This window comes from Opisthocomus hoazin, chromosome 7 (assembly GCF_030867145.1).
Source record: "Opisthocomus hoazin isolate bOpiHoa1 chromosome 7, bOpiHoa1.hap1, whole genome shotgun sequence".
Classification (NCBI taxonomy): Eukaryota; Metazoa; Chordata; class Aves; order Opisthocomiformes; family Opisthocomidae; genus Opisthocomus; species Opisthocomus hoazin.
In genome coordinates, this window is record NC_134420.1 from 32,753,404 (window position 1) to 32,774,065 (window position 20,662).

At 41.2% G+C, this 20,662-nt stretch overlaps 1 protein-coding gene across 3 annotated transcripts in view; it reads left to right on the forward strand.

Moving 5' to 3' along the window:
* The window catches only part of STARD9 (StAR related lipid transfer domain containing 9), a 120,353-nt gene extending 101,056 nt beyond the window's left edge, over positions 1 to 19,297 (forward strand). For 2 of the 3 annotated variants that reach the window (XM_075427414.1, XM_075427416.1), the window contains 11 exons: positions 77 to 11,293; positions 12,091 to 12,288; positions 13,059 to 13,242; positions 14,555 to 14,701; positions 15,343 to 15,448; positions 16,064 to 16,206; positions 16,765 to 16,829; positions 16,918 to 17,123; positions 17,534 to 17,613; positions 17,998 to 18,156; positions 19,196 to 19,297. In XM_075427414.1, the coding sequence (XP_075283529.1) occupies positions 77 to 11,293; positions 12,091 to 12,288; positions 13,059 to 13,242; positions 14,555 to 14,701; positions 15,343 to 15,448; positions 16,064 to 16,206; positions 16,765 to 16,829; positions 16,918 to 17,123; positions 17,534 to 17,613; positions 17,998 to 18,156; positions 19,196 to 19,297 (12,607 nt within the window). Of the gene's footprint in view, positions 1 to 76; positions 11,294 to 12,090; positions 12,289 to 13,058; positions 13,243 to 14,554; positions 14,702 to 15,342; positions 15,449 to 16,063; positions 16,207 to 16,764; positions 16,830 to 16,917; positions 17,124 to 17,533; positions 17,614 to 17,997; positions 18,157 to 19,195 lie in introns of those variants that run through there. The other variant, XM_075427415.1, reaches the window with a different exon arrangement.
* The last annotated feature ends 1,365 nt before the right edge of the window (positions 19,298 to 20,662 follow it).

Genomic DNA, 20,662 nt, shown 5'->3' on the forward strand with positions numbered 1-20,662 from the left:
CATTACTGATGTGGAAGCCCTGTAAAGTATATTATTCAAGCAAGGATTGGACTTTATTTCTTCTTTATTTCCACAGCTGTTTGTTGAAGAGGGAGACTGTCTCAAAGTTATCTACCTCACCAAATATTGATCAATGCTGTGAAGGCAGTACCACGGGGAGGTTGTCATCTTTAGAATATCTTTACAGAAGAGCTAAAGGTGTTTCTGTGAGTAATGACCTTAATGATGAAAAAGGGATCTCCTTTTCAATCCAGAGGCAGCTAACTGAAAAACAAAAACCACCTTCATTTGGAAATAAAAAAGGAGCAGAACAAGACTCTAATTATTCAGCTATCATGGCTTATAGCAACAAAAATGATCAAAAAATTGAAAAGTTGGATGACAACCCAGGGCGAGCTGGATCTCAAAACCAGACCTCTAAAGGCTCTTTTCCTGATCTTTTTAAGGAGAAAGATGAGCCTGAAACCTTTATTACAGGGACGAGAATGACAAAAGCAAAAGTGCTAGGAGATTTAAGTCAGCCTGCAAGTAGCAATCTAGAACAAAATAAAGTTCAGGTATCCAATAAAAAGACTAGAATAGATATCAATGGAGAAGGCCACAGGTCTTCTCCAGAAAACTTTCCTAAAGAAATTAAGAAAACAGCGTATGGAAACCCACCATCATCGCATCTAAACCAAACAGCCAAGAACTGGAAGAGAGAGACAAACTCAGCCTTGCCAAGTCATGAGAAATCATCAGTGGAACAGCAAGAATTTCTGATGGTGGCAGCATCAGTGGGAAATCTCACTAAGATGAACACACAGGCACCACTCTCTTACGTTGGAAAAAAGTGGCACAGTGCTGAGATGCTAAGTGCTGGAGTGTCCAAAACAGCCACAGATGTGCTAGGGAACTGGCAAGAGGATGATGAAAATGAGATTTCTGATACTGACAGTTCCTATTCTGTAGATTCTCTGTCTTGTGCTTATGCAAAAGCTTTCACAGAGAAACTGAAACAAGAAGATTTTGACAGAAATAAATTTCTTGCAAACCCAGAAGACTCTGAGAGTGACGACAGTCAAATGTCACAAGACTCTCTAGTAGAAAAGGAAATTAAAGCCAAAAGGGAAAATAAAAGCCGATTTCACAAGTCAAAGGCCCACCATGAGCCAGATAAACTTTACAAAAGCAAAACTGATCACCATATTTCATCTTTGGTGACATCATACGCATCTTGTAGGAGACTGGGAAAGCCTGAAAGAAGCTTTTCTCTAGACAGCTTAGGTGATGGAGAAGAGATGCCAACAGAAGATCCAGTAGAAGAATCCAAATCTGATTCATCTGACGAAGTGCCAGCAGAGATTTTTTGGAAGTTACAAACTCCTAGATCACGAGCTTTACAGACTGAGGAAGACCCTAAGTCCAAGACCTGTGACAGAGATACAGAAGAGGCAAATTATGATCTGAAGTTGAGCAGTTCCTTTTATTTGGATGCTAAACCACAGCCTGCTTCCAGTGATGCTTGCAAGCAGTTGCTGAAGAGGACAAAAGTCTCCTTTGTAGAACAAGAAAGGCCTCTTGATAGAAGATTGTATGACACAAGTGGCAATCCTTTGCTTACTACTGATGCTTGGTCTTCCTGTGACTCAAAGGTTGACATCAGCAGCCCCAGAATAACAGTGCCTTCTTCACATGAAAATTTGGAATTTCGAGAAGCTCATCTGTGCTCTTTGAGCAAACCAGAGCTTTGGCTGAAGAAAGATGATCTAAAGCAGTCAGCTGCTGAAGTTTCTTTTGTTTCTGGCTCTAAGCAGATACACAGCATTACTCGTTTATCACATCGTATGAACGAAATAAACACAGTTTTCTTTTCTGACACATCAGAAGTACCTTTACCTGAAACAACAACAACTGCAAGCAGAGTTTCTGGGAGTGGATCATTAAATAAGATTCTTAAGGGATGGACAAACTCTAATGAAAATTCTTCCTTGGAATCTCAGGACATGATGTCTTCATTTGTTAGCTCAATTGGACCAAGCTCCTCTTCTGTTCCTGTTTCAGCAAAGCATGATTATTATGAACATTCAAGGTCAAATAATCCTGAACAACTGAATGAGTTATCTACTTATAGGTCTACCACTGAATGCACACAAAGATTCAGCTGTTTGGAAAGCACCTCCACCACAGACTGTTTGTCGCTGGTATCTAGGAAAAAGGAGGATTCTTTGCCCACAACTCATCCAGAGCTGCCAAAAGATCACAATCTAAAAAACCCTTTTATTTCTGTGTTGCCTGTGCACATTTTGAAGCAGATGAATGGCTGTGTAGATGAAGATTTAGAAGGTGATTTCTTCAGAACTTTTGAAAAAGATGACCTTGATGATGACTACAACTTTATGACAAAATCAAGTATGACAGATTCGGGCAGTGGAAGTGCATCTGTCAGCACACCTGCTGCTGAATCTTCTATAGGACTTGCTCATAATGTGACCTCAGCACAGACATCTGTAGTAAAACAAGTTCAATCTGGAAACCATGGGCAGCTTTTTCCAAGAAGGGAAATACCAACATGTTGTGATGCAGGTTTCTTTCTCAGTGATTTAAGAAATAAGAACTGCTCTCCAATGAGCAGTTACGAGCTTCAGACATTGGCTGGAGAAGGAGCAGAATCAGCTGTTACAGTAGGTCTCCTCAGATCTGGGGAGAGTAATTTGGAAACAATGCAAGAAATGGATTATGAACAAATATCTGCAGAAGAAATAGCAACAGAGACAGATTTCTCCTCACAGAAGACACTATATCGATGTGACCCTTTAGTTGTTGCTCACAGTGCAAGTTATGACCAATCTGCAACACCAATAGAGATATCTCAAAAAGAGATTACCTGTATTGGAACAAGCATGGATAGCTTGGCAGAGATTGCGCCAGAGGTGCCTTCATTCAGAAATAATGAAGAATATGAACCAAAGGATGAAGACTTGTCCTCACTGAATCATTATGAATTCAAAAGCAAACCTGTTTCAAAAAATTGTTCCTATGAATGTGCTCAAGCAGACAGTTGGGCAAGTTGCTTATCCCAAGAAATTTCAGAAAATTCTGCATTATGCATTGATAATATAAGAGAAGAAAGCAGTGAAAGCAAACACAATGTGTTGAATTCTCAGGCTGTAGTTCAGAAAGAGTTTTCACCCAAATATGAAAACCTAGTGGTAAATGAAGTAAGTTATCTCATAGTGAATGTAAATGGGAAAGACACAGAGTCCTTCCCTGCTGCTATTTGTGAAAATACAAATGGTTTTCTCCCAGAATCCAATTCAAGTATATTTTACAAAGCTTCAACAAAAGCTGATCTTTTTCAAAGTGCATCTGAGACTGAAAATTATGATAAACTATTGGAGCATGTCACAATAGTGAAAGGAGATTGCAATGCTACATCTAATCTTACTGTGGAAGTCAATACCACAGAAGGTTGTTCCGATGTATATGCTGGCTGCCTTTGCACAACATGCTCTTCAGAATCAACAGGGCAGAAAAACAGTAGGCATAAGATGACTGACATTTCTGTAGAGTTTGATGCAGCCATTCACTTGGAAACAGAAACACAGAACAAATCATTACTTGAACCAAGAGAAGAGAAAGAAGCTTTTTCTGAAAGTGATTGCCCAGAGGATATCTTGCTTGTTGAAGATGATGTAAACTCAGAATCAGGAAGAGTATTTGAATACAGCACAAATACATCAGCTACTGTTTCTGAAGAGGAGAGTCCGTATATAAATAAAGAATCCAAGTTCTTGAGAAACCCAGAAACTGATGCAGAAGAGCCTATGGTTCCTTATCAGAACACAAATACAAACACTGATGAAGAAATTACAAAATTAATCAATAGTGCAATCAACTTTGAAAAATATGCTTTGGAAATCACATCCAGGCAGATTGAAATTTTACCTGACTACCCAGTAGCCAACATCCAAAGTGTAACTGAAGATGGGAGCGGAGAGGATTTTAAAGACGTTAGTGTATCTCAGAATCCAAAGAAACCTCTTGACACTGTAGCTTGTGAAGTTCAGTGTGAATTTTATACAGATCTGTGCCTGACACATGAAGGGACGGAGATGGATGAACTACAGGTAGCCAGCACTGGGGTAGAGCACACTCAGGAATCAAAAGCACTCGTGCATTCTGGCAGCCGACTTGAAACAAGCAGCTTTTGCCAAAAAGAAAAAAGCGAGAAAATAGAAATAGGTATTTATTCACCAGAGTTTTCTGTTGCTCCCAAATCCACTCCTTCAGCTGTGTGTTCTCACACAACAGATATTACCCAGAATATTTCAGGCTTCCTTGGTACTTGCGAGGGGCTTTTACAGATGAACAGGACAATAGAAAATGTGTTTAACACAGAGGAGGTAGCTGCAACAGTACTAATCACAAGTAGGCAAGGAAATATTTTAGCAAAACCTGAAAATGAAGGAGAAGTAAATTCTAGCAATTTAATTGAACAGTGTGTACCAAACTGTTTGCCCCAGGAAGACAAGGTTAATGAATGTGAAGTGACTCGGACCGAAGAACAAATTATCATGACAAACACTGTGGGGCTGATAATTACAAGGCAAGAAGACATACACACAGATGAAAATCTTTCATTTACTGAAGGGTCTCCAGCTTTACATCAGATGTATTGTGACAGAGATGACAAAGAGGAAATTTTAAATCAATTTCAGATCCCTGAAAAATACCTGACAGCTTCACGACTAGAACAGAATATACTGTTAGAAGATGACTCAAGATGCCATGATCCTACTGAACCGAGTGAAGACAGTGGCTCAGTAGACTCTGTTACAGATACAAGAAATGCAGTCATGAAAGATATCGATACATATGAATATCAAGTTGATGATAGTACTGGTATTGACCAATATAGAATTGAACAAGAATTTAAAAGTCTCCACATTAAAGAGGACAGCCATACGTATATGAGTTGCTCTATGCGATATCCTGAGCATGGCACTTCAGAAAACTTGAACACAGGTATCGTTAGAAAAGGACCTGATATTTGTGAATTGGATCCAGTAGGCTCCAGAGTTGAGGAGGAGAAAGTGCATTTGATGAATCTAGTACAAATGGCCAAAACAGACAAAGAAAAGCAGATGTTTGTAGAAAACACAGAGGAGGTAGAACTGATTGTTTTACAAGACCTGAGTGGACTATTCCCTGAAAACAAAGACAGCTGCCAAATGACACATGATGACAGCAGATTAAATGAAATCTTAAGAGAAAGCCAGTGGGTGTCTACCAGCTTTTCTAGAAATAATGAAGATATCAGCAAGCAACAAAATCCACCAAGAACACAGAAGTCTACTGAACAAAACCAAGAAGGTTCACTTAAAGACTCCCCATGCCAGTCTGTAAACCACCTTTTATATCTTGGAGTGAGTAATGATTCCCATCTTATTCAACATGTTCCCACTGCATTGACAGAACATACAAAACCACCTAACAGCAGTGTTGGAACTGGAGCTGTTCTGCCTTACTACGAAACATTAATGGAGAGTGAGGTCTGTGTTGGTACGCCTGTTGCGGCCAATAAAATCGGAGAAGATGAATATCTTTCTGATAAAACGCAAAGCAGGAGTGTAGCTTTTCTGCAAACCAGGACCACACAGTACAGGGAGGAGGAAGAATCTATTGCATTTAACAATGCACCTGACTATGCCGTATCTGGGCAACCTGTCAATGAGAACAGCTCATCCGCTCCCTACAGTGCAGGTGGTCCTGAGTCAGAAACTCTTGTACTTCAGCAAGGAGCCAAAGGAAACTCATTTTCCTCAGAAAAAACAGATTCTTCTGAAGATATAATTCAGGATGTTCATGAAGAACACAGTGTGCATTTAATGGTTAATAAACTACCAAAAGACTGCCTTAATTCCATAGAAGATACAGCTCAAGTGGAAAAGGGTACAATTGTGCCTGATGCACGGCTCTTGGATAATTCAAACCTGCTTTCTTCTTTAGAGAAAGAAGTGATGGAAGATATGGGGGAAGGGGAAATACATTCTTTACTCGAAATCTCTTCGCAAAAAATGTTTCACAATATTAACACAACTCAGAAAGTACTTCACTCAGGGAGTTCACCACAGCATGATGAGAAGGAGAAATTTGTAAGCACAAGCTATACTACAACAAACAGTAAAAATGCAAATGCAGAGTTCCCTGGTGTAGCTGGATATCGGCATAAGCCCAGAGAAAATCAGGGACACAGGACTTCTGAAGGGTGCCGCATAGACCAACCAGGCAGCACTGCTCCTGAGAACACTTCAGCCCTTTCAGAAGGCCTGAACAAGTCTCCATGGGAAAATCCACATTATAGTAAAGAGTTTCTAAATTATAATAGGAACTTCAGCACTTCTGAATGTTCTCCTGGTCTCCTGAATTGTCCAGCATCATTTGCAGATGTTTTGATTGCCAGCAGTGAAGACAAAGGTAAAAATGATGCTGTTGTCTCAGAAGAAACAAAGTACTTTGAAAGTGAATCAACTGATTTAAGTGTACCTGTAACTTTTCCTGATGTTTCTCAAAAAGGAGATGACAGGAAAAATAATTCTGCAGTTGCAGAGACCACACATGCTCAGAATAATAAACTCCCTGAAAAAGTTGTGAGAACAGATCAAAAAGGGAAAATAATTCAACGTTCTTTCCAGAACTGCAATGACATGAAAGAAAAGAAAATTCAGGAGTACCCAGCACACAACAGTAATACTTCTAGTGTGACTGTACCAGCACTGGACTTGCTTACTTTTCAGAGCCGAGGAGAGACTAGCAGTAACAAATCAAAGTCTCTTCCATCCTGCTTTGCAGAAGATACTCCAACTGATACACCATTTCAAAGCTCCAAGAATTTTAGTGCTTTTGACACTTCTTGTTTACTTGATGATTCAAAATCTCTAATATTTCGTCAGCTTGAGGACTCACTTCAAGACACTTTTTTGACTGAGCAAGTATCCTCCAGTTCTGCAAATGTGTGTTCTGTAGAAGAAGATATCCCCCAAGCATTTGCAATTGTCAATCACATATCCTTAACACCATTTTCAGAATCTTCTTTAACTGCAGATATAGGCCATGGTGAAACTGACACACATGATATTTCACATACAAGTATATTGAAACATTCTCCATTTGCTGTTTTGCAAATACAAGACACTCAGTCTGATAAGGCTGTGGTATTCGATGAGCCGGTACGTGTTTCAGGAAGTATTTTACTTTCTCTTGCAAAAGAAAACAGGCATTGTCCAGTGTCGGACAGAGACTCTACTTCATATAAAAATTCTGCTGTAGATGAGGAACCTGTGTATGGAAGTCATTGTAAAAAATTCAACAATGATATAAAAGTTGATCAGCACCACTGTGGTAAAGTTCCACCGCAAGAAGCTTGCACAGAACACATCAAGAAAGTACTAGGTGATGATGAGTCTCTTTTATTACCGTCGTTACCATTTTGGGATACTGGAAGGGCAATCGCTGTTCAAGAGGGACAAATGAGAAAAATACTTAACAGAAATGAGGAAGAACTGCATTCAAATACTGACACAGAACATTTTGCAGTTCCAGAGCAGAGAAAAACATCAAGTAGAGAACCTGTTGAAAAGCAAACTAATGTATCCTCAAATTCTGCAAATGGATTAATAGGCCCAGAAAATCTGTATCCAGGAAATGTCGATGTGGCTCCTGAATACACCTGCAATTCGTTTAGTCCAACATATCCCACATACAGCACAAGCACTGATCCCAGACGGCTGTATCGCACTGTCCTGGGTTTTGAAAAAAACCCTGGAGATCTGCAAGACAGTTGTCAGTATGTGCCTACAGGTGAACAGGCAGAACAGGTGCCAGATAGAATAAATACAGATGGCAGAAAAGAGATTTTAATTTGTAAAATTAATACAGGTCCAAGTGTTGATAGCCCAGCTGATGATGATGATGCAGACAATTGTCCAACAATGGGAGATGCTATAATGAGGAATAAGACTCAGAAATCAGAAAGACTGAAGTTTGCTGTAATGAATAATGAAAGTACTTTTGTAAAGTTTTTACCAGAAAACTATGATTTGCCTCCTCAAGAATCCAAACTGGTGCAATTTGGGAGCAAAAGATCATATTCTACTACACGGAATACAAAGAGCTGTAAACCAAGTGAACAGAGATCTTATTTACAAAGTCACAGACTGTCAGCCCCAGCTATTGCAGTGTTCTCTGATCTAGAATATACTTCAGAAACTTCATCTAAGGCCGATCATTTGTTATATTCTGCATCTAAATCACTACAAGATTTAAATATGAGTGTAGAGCCTCCATCACCAACTGAAGATGAGCTTCATGGAATTGGAAGATTTTCAACGCAGGAATCAAAGAACTTTCTACAGGTTAAGTCTAAACCTAGACTTCAGCAAAGAATGGCACAAACTAAGCAGCTTGCCAACTGTGATCTGAAAAATTTACAGAATTGTTCAGCAAGAACCCAAAGCATCCAGTCTTTAAAAGACCGTACTACTCATTCTCCGTCATCCTTACTGCACACAGTGCACAGTTCTGTGGGTGCAGAAGCAAATATCCATTCAAAGAGTAGTTCTGTAGCTCAGTGTAGTGAAGGGAAAGCTGAGGAAGCTGGATACCAGCCAGAAACAGATTTATTTTTGCAAGACAATAAAGATGCAATGCATTTTAGTTCAAGTGATATCAACCCATACATACATCCATGGCAACAAGACGCATCCTGCAAGATTGGCTGGAAACAATATGTTTTTGGGAGTGCAAGTGATGTGTCTTCCAATCAAATTCCTTTAAACGTGGAAAATCGTAAAGTTATGAGATGTTCCAGTGTAGACAATGGATTGAATTCGCAAAATTCTCCTTTTCATTCTCATCTCAGTTCATATGCTACAGCAAAAGTTTTATCAAGCACTTTAAGCAGCATTGAAGGTCTGCAAGGATGGGACAATGTCAGACGAGATTTTCAATCTGCATACTCAAGTGACAGTACTAAGCAGTATAGCAATGTATCCAGTGAAACATTGGAAACCAATCCAGAAAATAACACTGCTGAATTTGAGAATCCTTCTGCACAGCCTGGTAACCCTTCAATGCAGGTTGATGAAATTGTACTGTTGTATCCTTCTGAGTCTGAAAGGTCTGCCAAAAAACTGACAGGGATTACATGTGAGCAGGGAACACAGACAGCAACTACAGGAAGGTATAAAAGGCAGAGAAGACATCAGAGAAGCTATACAGATGTTTCTGCAAGAAAGCAGGAAACAAACAGAGATTTATTTCATCAACCTTCTTCTTGGACAAGCATGCAGAACCTGTCCATGCATCTGTCACAGCTTCTTCAGAACACCTCTGAGCTGTTGGGAAACCTCTCCCAACAGAGTATTATAGATAATGAGCAGAGTGCCAAAATCAACCAAAGAGGAACTGAAGAGGCTGTAAAGGCTACTAGGTCAGATAGCTGCACTCAGACTACAGCAGATGTAGGCACTCAAACTGAGATTTTGGAAGAATCTCAAAGCAAACATGAAGAAAAACAAGTGGAGGCAAAAATGGAAAATGAATTGAGGGCAGCTCCAGCAGTAAATGTTGATTGGAAAGGAATAGGTGCAGATGCGGTAGGTAAGATTCCCAAAAGGAAAGAGGAAACACTCTCTCCTGAAGAAAGAACACAAGAACGAACAGGGATGAGACATCTGGGCAATCCTGACTTCCGTGACAGTCTTGACAGCATTTTGGAAGACTCCTTTATGTGTCTGCCTCTCTTACCCAGAACCTCCACTCCTATCTTTGATTTTCAAAAAACATCATTAAATGCACAGCAGAATGTTGCTTTTGCTAGTACCAGAGTTTCATCTGTCACGTCATCTTCACTGAGTTTAGGGCAAGATGGTTCTTCATGCACTGTAGTTAGCAGCCCTACCAATAGCACCTTTCAATCTCCAGCGTCTTACGCTCAGGATAAAAGATGCGTCAATGAACTAGAGGTTCCAGCAGAAAGAAAATTTAGTTACAAAAACAGCCTGCTAGTTGATAGGGCCTCTTCCCCTATTCTTACTCTTAGTGCTAGTCGCAGCAGCCAGACCACTTTTAGCAAGTCTGTCTGCCCCATTAAGGAACCTCTTGGATATTCCGCTGATGCTCCAATTCCTCTTCACAACCAGAGAAAGCAGAGGGCCAGTCCGCGGTCCAGCATACAACCTCATGTGGACAATTTTTCACAGACAGAAACAGACAGCGAATCGAGCACTTCTAGAGACAACAAGGGTGTAAGAAAGACATCTGGAAGTTTCTCAGATAAGAAAGCAGCCAAACAGTTTTTAGGACAGGATGGTTCAAAAGACTTGGAACAGCAGCCGAGACTCACGGTTGACACCCACACCACCATTTGTGCAAAACGACTGTATCACTCCAGTAGTATGTTGGAGATGTCGGGCCACAGGGAAATTTTGACAGGTGATCTCAGAGACCACAGTCCACTGGCACATTCGCTTCGTTGTATGTATGTCACGAGGGGAGGAAGAGGTTCTTCAGCTGGAATCGGACATGAAAAATATGTTGGTAATTCTGATACTGCTTTAATTCATAACTACTCACCTCCAGATGCTGACATACTTTTTAATCAAAAAATTAGTGCCACTTGTTCAAGAAAGACAAATGCTGGCGCGTCTTCAGAACCTCTGGGAGAAGCATCTTCTCTACAATTTCACGATTTCTGGAAAAGTGAAAACGGCTGCCCTCCCCCGCTCTCTGATGTGAGTGATGTGCAGACTTCCTTCCAAGTTGACAATACAGATTCTGTCACTGAAAGTGAATGTGACACCGAAATTGCTCTCAACAAAAGCACTACTTTTGCAAAGCCTTACAGGCCTCGGAGCTACAGTCTCCGTGACTTACCCATACACAATAAATTTAGCAACTGGTGTGGTGTTAAGGGCAGCCCTCCTCCTTCGTTACTCAGCTTGAGTGGCAGTGTGACCGATTTACGAAGTCAGGCAGAAAGGAAGCTGAGAAGCACGCGAGCAACAGAAACAGAAGGGAAATCTCAGCTTTGTGACAGCAGGAGCAGAGAGATCGAGAGGCTTCAGAGAGAGCGCGCTCAGATCATGTCTGGCGTTCACCTGGATCTGCACCAGCATCCCCTCACCGTGGAACTGACCGAAGCAAAGCTCAGTTACGGCATCGGGGAAACGGACGCCCTGCTGAGGGTCCTGCAGAGTGGAACTGCAGATGACCTGGTGGCGCTTCCAGTAAAGCAGCAACTTTATGAAAGGTAAATTACTTAAAGTAGTGTTGTATTCAGTATTTTGAATACACCTCATGTATGCTTCATGCAGCATAAATGTCATTTAGTAATGAGCACTTAATCACTTAGTCACATTGAGAGAACTGTACGTGAAGAAACATAGTGTTAAGCTTATTTTATATACAGTTAAGTAATGCATTCAAGACAAAATTTTGAGGTTACTTCAAGAAAATATGGAAAAGTATAAGATGCGGTGTAATTCAAATCTAGTGTCACCCCACTCTTAACATTTCTAGCAGCTATGACAGTGATCGCATGTACCTGGTAATCATGGGACTATATTTCATTGATTTATTGCAATGTAAAAATAACCAGTACATCTTATTTATGGGAATATCTCATTCATGCTTCTGTTAATAAATGCTGCTGTATGAATATGCAAAAAACCAAATTTTAAAACCCCTTAAATATGCAAAATAAATTACGAAAAAGCCAAGATATAGAACTCAGTTTAGGAAGCTGTTGTAACTAAAAAAATTAAGGAGTAGCTACATTAGTCTCTGTCCTCGATTTGCCTCTCGGCCATTACAAGCAGTAACCAAGACCCTCTTCTGCATTTCTTACTGTTAGGAAAGCAGTGGAGTTTTAGAATTTCTGCATCATCTGTCAGCATGTGGCCAAAGGAGTATTTGCAAGGGAAGTGTATGGTATTAGATTCCTGTACATTTTACATTACAAAGCTACCTAACATTTGAGTGTTTTAAAAAATGAGAAAATGTAACTGCAGGGTGCATTTTGTTGCTCTGATCATGTTTCCCTGACAGACACATGAGGACTATTGAAACTCTGAGGAAGGAAAGAGAAAAAAGGCTGCAAAGATACCAAAGAAGCCGAAGTCTGAGTCCTCAAAAGCATCTGAGTCTGTTGCAGACACTGGACACAAGTCAGAGGGATCCAGATCTCCCCAGCAGACGTCGAGAATATCTGCAACAACTGAGAAGAGATGTGGTGGAAAATACCAGGTAGGGCATCAGAAACCTCTCTTTTGGCCTGCTGAACGTTGCCATCATTCACAATGGATGCACATTAATGGTTCTTGCTGACATCTGAAACTTCTATAGCAGAATTCTTCTTCTCAATGCAGAAGTATTAAACTTTGGGATAGAAAGTGCTTTCAGGAAAAACGTGTACCTGATTTTAGACAACCTTCATTAAAATCTTCCGTCTAGTTTATTTCAACCCATAACAAGTGTTGGAGACAGTCCAGTATTCAGTCTTGGGTCGTTATAGACCAATCTGTCTTCTTACTCCTTCACTAACTTAAAAGCCACGTGAAATAGTTAGGCTTCATGTTAAAGATCAAAAAAGTTCTGCAGTCCTTCACCATTTAGAATTTGAGTTTCTCATCCCCCACCTTGTCCCCTAAATGCCTTTTGCTTCCTTTGCAGTAGGCCAGGAGACAGTTATTTTCCCAGCACAATTATTTTGCGTGTGATGTGCCAAAGCGGTAACCTTAGATCATGTGGAGAGCTGACTTAGAAACCAGTGCAATCGCTGGAGTAATCTCAGTGGTAAACTGGACTTGCAATATGAATTATTTCCCAGGGTTAATGTCCATGCAGCCCTTGGTGAGCAAAGAGAAACTTTCTGGAGGCTAATGTGGTGGGGTTTAATTGTTTTTCTGACAAATTTTCCTCTTCCTTGTTGAAAGGTGATTTTCTCATGGTATTTTGTCAGGTGATCCAATTTCAAGTAATTATGTGTGGTTTCCCCCACTTACCTATCCTTACAGAGTTCAAGAACCAAAAAGAAGAAGCATTCAGCACCCTTCAGACATTGAACTTTTGCTCCGAGACTACCAGAGGGCACGAGAGGAAACCAAATCTGAAATTGCACGAGCCAGGGACAAACTTCGGGAGAGAGCTGAGCAAGAAAAAAGGCGTATACGGGAGCAAATATTTTCTCAGTTACAGAAGGTGAGCGTTACTGAGGAAACCATTATGCCTTATTCACATCAAGGCATTTTTTTAAAAGAAACTTTTCCATGGCTGAGTAATTCTCCTGTTTGATACATATCAGCATAGAAAAAACAAACAATTAAATGCAAAAAACCCCTCAGTAGTACTGAACCAGTGCAGTTCATGCTTCTGAACTACATCTTGCTGAAGCTATGTTTTATGTACAAGAAACTCCTGATGTTTTCTCACTGGATCGAGCTTACGCAGCCATCCCTTGGGGCATCTGCCCAGTCTATGGAAGAGTTCTGCTAAGGTAAACCGAGCTTACTTCAGTATGTACTTAAACACAAAGGCCTTTATTATTTTCTTTTTTTCTGTTTCTCCTTTTAGATTAGCCTCCGTGTGTGTGTTTGTCCTGTACTGTTGGTTTTCTCTTCTGCACTTGTTACGCACCTTGCACAGTCGTAGTGTGTGCAGTTTTCTCCCAGACGCAAGGCCAATACCTCATTCGGCTGTGTCTGTTCTGCCCAGTTTCTGACTGTGCTTTGATGCAGGCAACTTTGTCCCTGCCTGACAATGCAGCTTCAGTTGTAGCTGCAGACCTCCTCTTCTCATACGTGGGAACCTGGTGCGAAATGTGGTGAACGCTCATTCCATTGCTCTGCACCCTTTAAGGCACCTCCACTGGACCACTGGATCTTACCACATCTACTGCCATATTTTTGCTGTGAAATGTAGATGTACTTCACCTGAGTTGGAAAACCAAACTTCAAACTGCTCTTGAAAGTATAAATAATCTTGAAGTGCTCTGTATTTTCTGATTATGTGATTTTTATTTCATCTTCTGGGCTGGCATTGAGTAGTTGCATTGGTTAAAGTAAAATCTTCAGTTTTTAACAACATTTGACCAGCAAGTTAACTCTGGGGCTACCCAAGAGGCAGGCAAAGAGCAACAAATGGGACTGGAAAGAGATTTTTTTTTTTAGACTTCTTTTTCCCCTTAAAAACATCCTAGCCTTGGTGTGATAGCCTGGACTTCTGTATGTGAAGAACAGCAACAGCAGGAGCAGCATTTCCCCAGACTGCCAGGTTTTACAGGGTGATTCGCTCTGTGACTTACATAATCTTAGTCTTTCAAATGCTTCTGCTCATTTAATACTTGCTGTATGGCAACAGCTTTTGTTCTGTCAGCACTGCTTGAAAGAAACTGGACTTCTGTAGATTATTCCTCTTTCATCTTTCAGTGCTGTTATTGATTTGACTGACTGTTGTGCACGGTGAGTTTTGTGGGGTTTTTTTTTTTATTTGAATACTGCGATATCTGTTACAGGAGGAAGCAAGGCTGAAGACTCTTGCAAGTACAAACACTTTATGTACAGACTCCAGCCTCAGCCTCTCCTCTGGCCCAACATCTGGTTACAATAGCAGTAACACTGCTACGTATACTGCAGGTAACCTCAGCAGCCAGGAAGGACAGGTGAGAAACAAGTAGCCCGTGAGACCAATGTCTCCTGACGCTTCAACAGTAACAGAGAGACAATGTAGGAGCAGAAACCTTGTTTGAGATGGTTCGTATTCTGTCACAGCTATCAAGCAGGACAAGTTTGTGTCACTGGTACACAGAGGGGTGACATGGGCTGGAGGGAGCATTACCGTGTAATTGCAGAGGACAGTGACATTTTTATTTTTCTGAGTGTTTGGGGTTTTTTTTTGATTCATAGATAAAAACCAGATAATGTTACTATTGTCAGTAATGCCACTGTCAAATGGTTTAGAAACAGCAAGCCTTTTAAACCAGAATCTGATAATTCTCAGTGTGCCTACCTCAGTGATGTGTGCGTTGACTTCAGAGTTTCTGTGTGTGTGGACACTGACCTTTCCTGAAGTTACTTTTTGGAGTATGTAGCTGTGCTTGCGCCTCACGCTGGGTTTGCCACACTTCCCCAGTCAAGGTATCGTTTCATAACCAGAGGAAAGGCAAAGGAATTACCTAATGATAAAGAGAAGCTTCCAATCTTGTGAGGCAGATTTTCTATGAATAGTCCACTTGCTATGTAACATAATTTATTTTTCCCAGTTTACACCAAAAACTCCCACTTCTTCTCTCTCTTAAATCAGGTTTCTTCTGGAAATGCTTTGCTTTCAAGAGATACACGAGGTCGTTCAGCTGTTAGAAACAGTCAGCTTTATGTGTTAGAGCAATTACAGAAAGATTCAACATTTGGTAAGTAAAACATATGTCTGCTTATGTTTGCGTTGTATCCCAGAGCCTGATGAGATTTGTCATTTATGCAAATCAAAATCCAGTTTGATTCTCGGCATTTTGAGGATGGCCCTACCATTACATGGCTTCAGAAAAATAGCCAGAGCTTGCTTAGAATTTCTTGAAAAAGGAAATGGTACTTTGGTCCCTCTGAAGTTGGTCTTTTGATGTGGTAACACCCAAGTCCGGTGTTCTGAGACGGTGTGAGGACAATGCTCTGGATGACCCAAGGAAGCAGGGAGGGCCAGGCTAAAACTGCAACGAGTACAGGATTGTACATGCAAGTTCTTATTTTTATCCTCAAGACTGATGTTGCCTATTCTTCTTTAGGTTGTTTTGTTAGCTTATATGTGGTAGTAACTATTGAACTTAAGTAATGCAAGATGTACCTGCAGTGTAATTACCTATACGCGGATTGTCTAGACATGGGACATTATCAGTCCCTCATCTGGATCAGGTGGCTCGGGTGCTCCAGGGGAGGGCTTAAGTCCCTACAGCTGCCAAAGAGTGGTAGACTTTCCCTTTTTTTTTTTTTTTATTTCTTTTATTCCTCTATGGATTTTTTGTTTCCTGCAGAAGCCAGCAAAATTCAGCCACCCCTTCCTTCAAGTAGCATCAGCTGTAGGTTCACTCACGGATTAACTATTTCCGTCAGCTCCTCTTCAACAAAAGGATACCAAGATTTAGCCAAACATATCCTGGCTAATGCTACCACTGAGGTAAGTAAATAAGCAGAGCTTTCACTCATTCCTATACCTCCTACTGGAAGCTTTGGCAAAAATGGGTGTTCTGCAGTGCTAGCAGTTCCCTATTTGCCAGTTCCAGGGAGACACAGTGAGCAATTGTAAATGGTGGGGGAGAGTGAGCCAGGCTGCAGCAGCAGGGTTACGAGACTGCTGCACATTAGCTGAGACAGCCGAGTGACCCTGGTGAAACCGCTGAAGTCTAGCACCTGAGAATTCCTACAGCACAGGTTTTGAATATCTGTGTGTGACAAGATGTGAGTGCGTAGTTAGAAGGAAAGCATACCAGCTTCATATTTCATATCAGGTAGAATCAATTCAACATCCCCAGCTCCCATTTTCTCACGACAGCTGAGGCTTACACCAAGTCAGTCTGGCTGTTAATACTCCCTGAGGATTGCACTGTAAAACTATTTGTGGTAAAGCCAGCTTAGTAGTTTGAGTAGAAGATAGCGTAGCAGCACGTGAAAGCTGAACACCATCTATAGGTTATACAACTTTCTCTTACATGTCCCTTTGTCTTTGTTTTCTAAGGTAATGGCAGCATGCTCTCATAACCTGAGAAATCTCTACACGTGCCAAGCAGCAGCTGGTTGGAAGTACGTTTGTGGCAGGGCTCTATAATGGGAGGCCTTTTTATGTACTTGGCCCTCTTGTGTGCAAATACCTTCCCTCTGTCTTTGACAGATATCAGTGTACGGAAAAAGAAGTGCTGGTTTACTACAAAGTCTTCCCCTCAGCAACAAGGCACGGGTTTCTGGGAGCAGGAGTGATAGAAAGACCTCTTCCCTCTGTGTGGGGACTGGTGAGAGATCCAGGCAAAAGGCATCTGTACGACAGAACTATCAACACAGCTCGAATACACAAGAAGGTAACCAGCCATATCCACCTGGGTGAGTATCCGCACAGACCACTGGCCACCACTGTCACTATGAACTTTCTCAGCTGAGGTTGTCGGCCAGGAATAAATTTGAAGGCATCTTGTGTCATTTCTTCATACCCGAATAAACAATTTCATTATTTCACGTGGGAACTTCAGTTTTGCAAGACTTTTCCAAAGTAAGGATAACATTAAACACATCTCGCTGCAGAAGTAGGGCTAGAGACAGTAGTTTGAAAGTCAAAATAAATCTTAAGTGTCTTGAAAAAGCATCTTCATGACACATTCTAGCATGTTAACTAAAAGTGTGCTCTTAGGCAACAAGAAGTCAAAATGTGCATTTAAGGGGCGGTGGGAAATTGTGACAAGTTAAAGTTGTCAACATCTAATTCCTTGTTTTGTTTTGGGTGTTTTTTTCCACAGTATATTTAGTGACCGATACCTCCCTGTGTTACCTAAAGCAGCCCCGGGATTTCTGCTGCATTACTGTAGAAGCCAAAGAGGTAAAGTGAACCTTCTCCCCGAAGCAGAGAGGGGTAATGGGTCTGAACTGATGGTGCAAGGACGAAGGCGAGAAGGAAGGAAAGCCCATGCTCATGTCTCCAGAAGCGACAGTGTAACGGGAAGAAAAGCCAAATATGACCCAAGTGAATTATGTATGAAACCCTCTGGTGAATGACAATCATCAACCAAGCCCCCTTAGGCAGTAATGTTCTGGTTACAAACATGCAAGATTATGACAAAAAATTATTTAATAATGAGAAATGTTTTTGTTATTAAAAGAGCTCTTTTAAGTAATATGAAAAATGTGCCTCACAGCAAGAAAACATTACTATATGTACAAAGTTTTTTTTCAAATTGTCATCTTTATGCTTTGTCACACGCAGGAGAACCTGTCTGTCTTGGCTATTCAGTCTGTCTATGATGCATCCATGCCACACCCTTGTAGAGAAGTGGTGAGAGGGGAGATTTTGCCAAGTGCTTGGATACTGGAACCTGACATAGTGAACGGAAGAGATATCACCAGAGTTATTTACATGGCACAGGTAAGATTTTGCTGTATGTCCAGCTGTGAATGCAAAGAGCTGCTACATATCAGAACACTTAAGAGCTGGTAAGTAACAAAAAATACAATCCTTGTGCTGTGCTCCATGAAGTTTATGAAGTGACCATAAAAGCCACCTCTGCTTCACGCTGTTACCTAGCATGTACAGTAATACAGAGAGAATCTTATTAGGATTGTGCTCAGGCACCTGATCCCGAGATTTTGCAGCACCTAAAGCTGCTCCCATGGATACCAAGACTCTCCTGCAAAGGTTAATGAGCAGTTTTAGTTTATGTTGCCTTCTCGCATGGTGAGCCAGTATGGAGAGTCTTGTTTGCGTTTGCTTCTTGCTGTTAACTTTTTCTAACTGAAGTCATTAATTCTTCACACCTAATAGACACAAAGCAGAAGAAAAGATTAAGATTCCAGTTAAGAATAAGAAAACCCTGCCATCTGTTTATTACAGACTGATCTGAAAAGCAGGCTTCCTTCAAGACAATGGTACCAAGTACTTGAAAAAGTCCAGAACAGAATACCATAGCTACAGTTTATTTTTTTATCATTTAAGAGTGCTCATCTGAGAGCTAAGTGGCATTAGTCCTTTAAACTTATCGATGTAAAACATGCTTTTAAGGTACAATTTAAAAAACATCTTTAAATTATAGTATTAGTATATACATTTTACAATGCATATGTGTAATGTATAAGATACATATAAAATTTTAAAATGCATATATTGCACTTTAGTATATGCATATACTTTTTCAGCAACACTGTATCTGTCTCAGACTAGTAATATTTAATCTAAGCTCAAACTCAAAAGCTACTGCTGAAAGTAGCATCAAACAGCAAAGCTCTGGAAGTCTGTGAAGTACTGGGAAGGAAAAGATACAAACACACCGTGATGACAGCGTCTGGCTGTAAACTGCTTTTGTGCTTAACACGTACTTGGACCATCAACGCTGTTCCAGGCTGGAGAAGTGTTTTGTTCAAAACCAGGTACAAACCCCAACACGCCGCCTTTCTTCCAATTCCTGCAGGTGGACCTCGGTGCCCCGGCTATCCCCGCAAGGCTCCTGAGTTCCCTTGCTAAGCGACAGCCCCTGGTGATTGCGCGACTGGCACACTTTCTTGCCAGTTAGTGCCGGGTACAAAACTGGACACTCAGCGGCAGCTGAAAGTTCACGAAGCAACGCAAGCATCTGTAAGGGGAATACAAAAAGGTGGCTCATGAGACAGTCACCATCAGACCTCACTTGAGGAGCTGAGCTGCTAACATCAGACTATACAGAAGTGTAGTGAGAAAAAAGGATCATTTATTTTAGCCAGCGCTGCTCAGAAGAAACTCAGCAAGTTTTGTGGGGAACCCGTCCTCCTGGAGACAGCTGCGGAAACCTCCACGGACCAGCAGGAAGGCGTGCTGTCTCTGTAAAGAGCAGAGGAGGACTTTGCTTTACAGCAGCCAGCGTCTTGCCCGCAGAAGTGCATTATTTAACTTCTGTTTGCAAGGAGCTTCAAAGATCAGCCTTCTTTCTTTAAGAAAGTTTAGGCAGCAGTGAGAAGGCGGCAATGGAAGCAATAAAATGCACTACAAACTGGGAACAGCACACATATGGCTTTAGACCTTTTACAAGCTCTTGAGTAGAGCTGCAGAGCCACTTCCTAACGTTGAGATAAATATCAAAGGCAGAACTCTTAACAGCATAGATGTAGCCAGCTAGCTAAGTTAAATGATGTACCTCCCCTTGCAGGGAAGTTAAAATGGCATGATATCCACTCGTCATCCTACACCCTGGACAGATGTTTCTCATTAAACTGGCTGACTGCTTGCGGCCAGTATAAAGTATTTCAGATTGCCACGACACTATGCAGCATCCGTGGAAACCACCACACCTCAGGACACAGTTTTACTGCACTGCAGAATTAGGTGCTTTGAAATAAAGAAGCCAAACGTACAGCTGTAAACAGTGACACCTTGTCATTAATAGGGAGTAGTACTGAGTAATCAGCTTGTTTCTAGAATTTAAATCCTGCAAGTAAGAGCAGCTCCAGCGTCTTCCCACAATGGCTTTTTCCATCAGCCCTTCTGCACTTTCACCCAAATGCATTGAGAGCTGAAAAATCTTGCCTGGCCGTAGTCTTACCGCACGCCTTTGTTCATCAGGTGCCCAGCTGTCTCGCTGCAGTCAGCACAGACTCTTCCCATTCCGTTACCTCACGGTGTTTCTGTTGCCCTTCGTCGAACAATCCTGCTGTCAGGCTTTACGTGTTTGATCACATGTTCCTAAAAATGAAACAAAACCACAACCAACTCAAATACCCGAGTAACTTCATTTCGTTCTTCAGCACAACCATGAAGAATCACTTGCAATATCTTACCTAAGCAATAAAAGCTGCTGTGATACGCTTTCTTTAGCTCAGAAAAGCCCACTTTCCTCAAGAAGCTGTTGCACTTTAAATTTGTCAAGTGAGAAATATGTATTCAAGCAGCCACCTTACCAGCATCA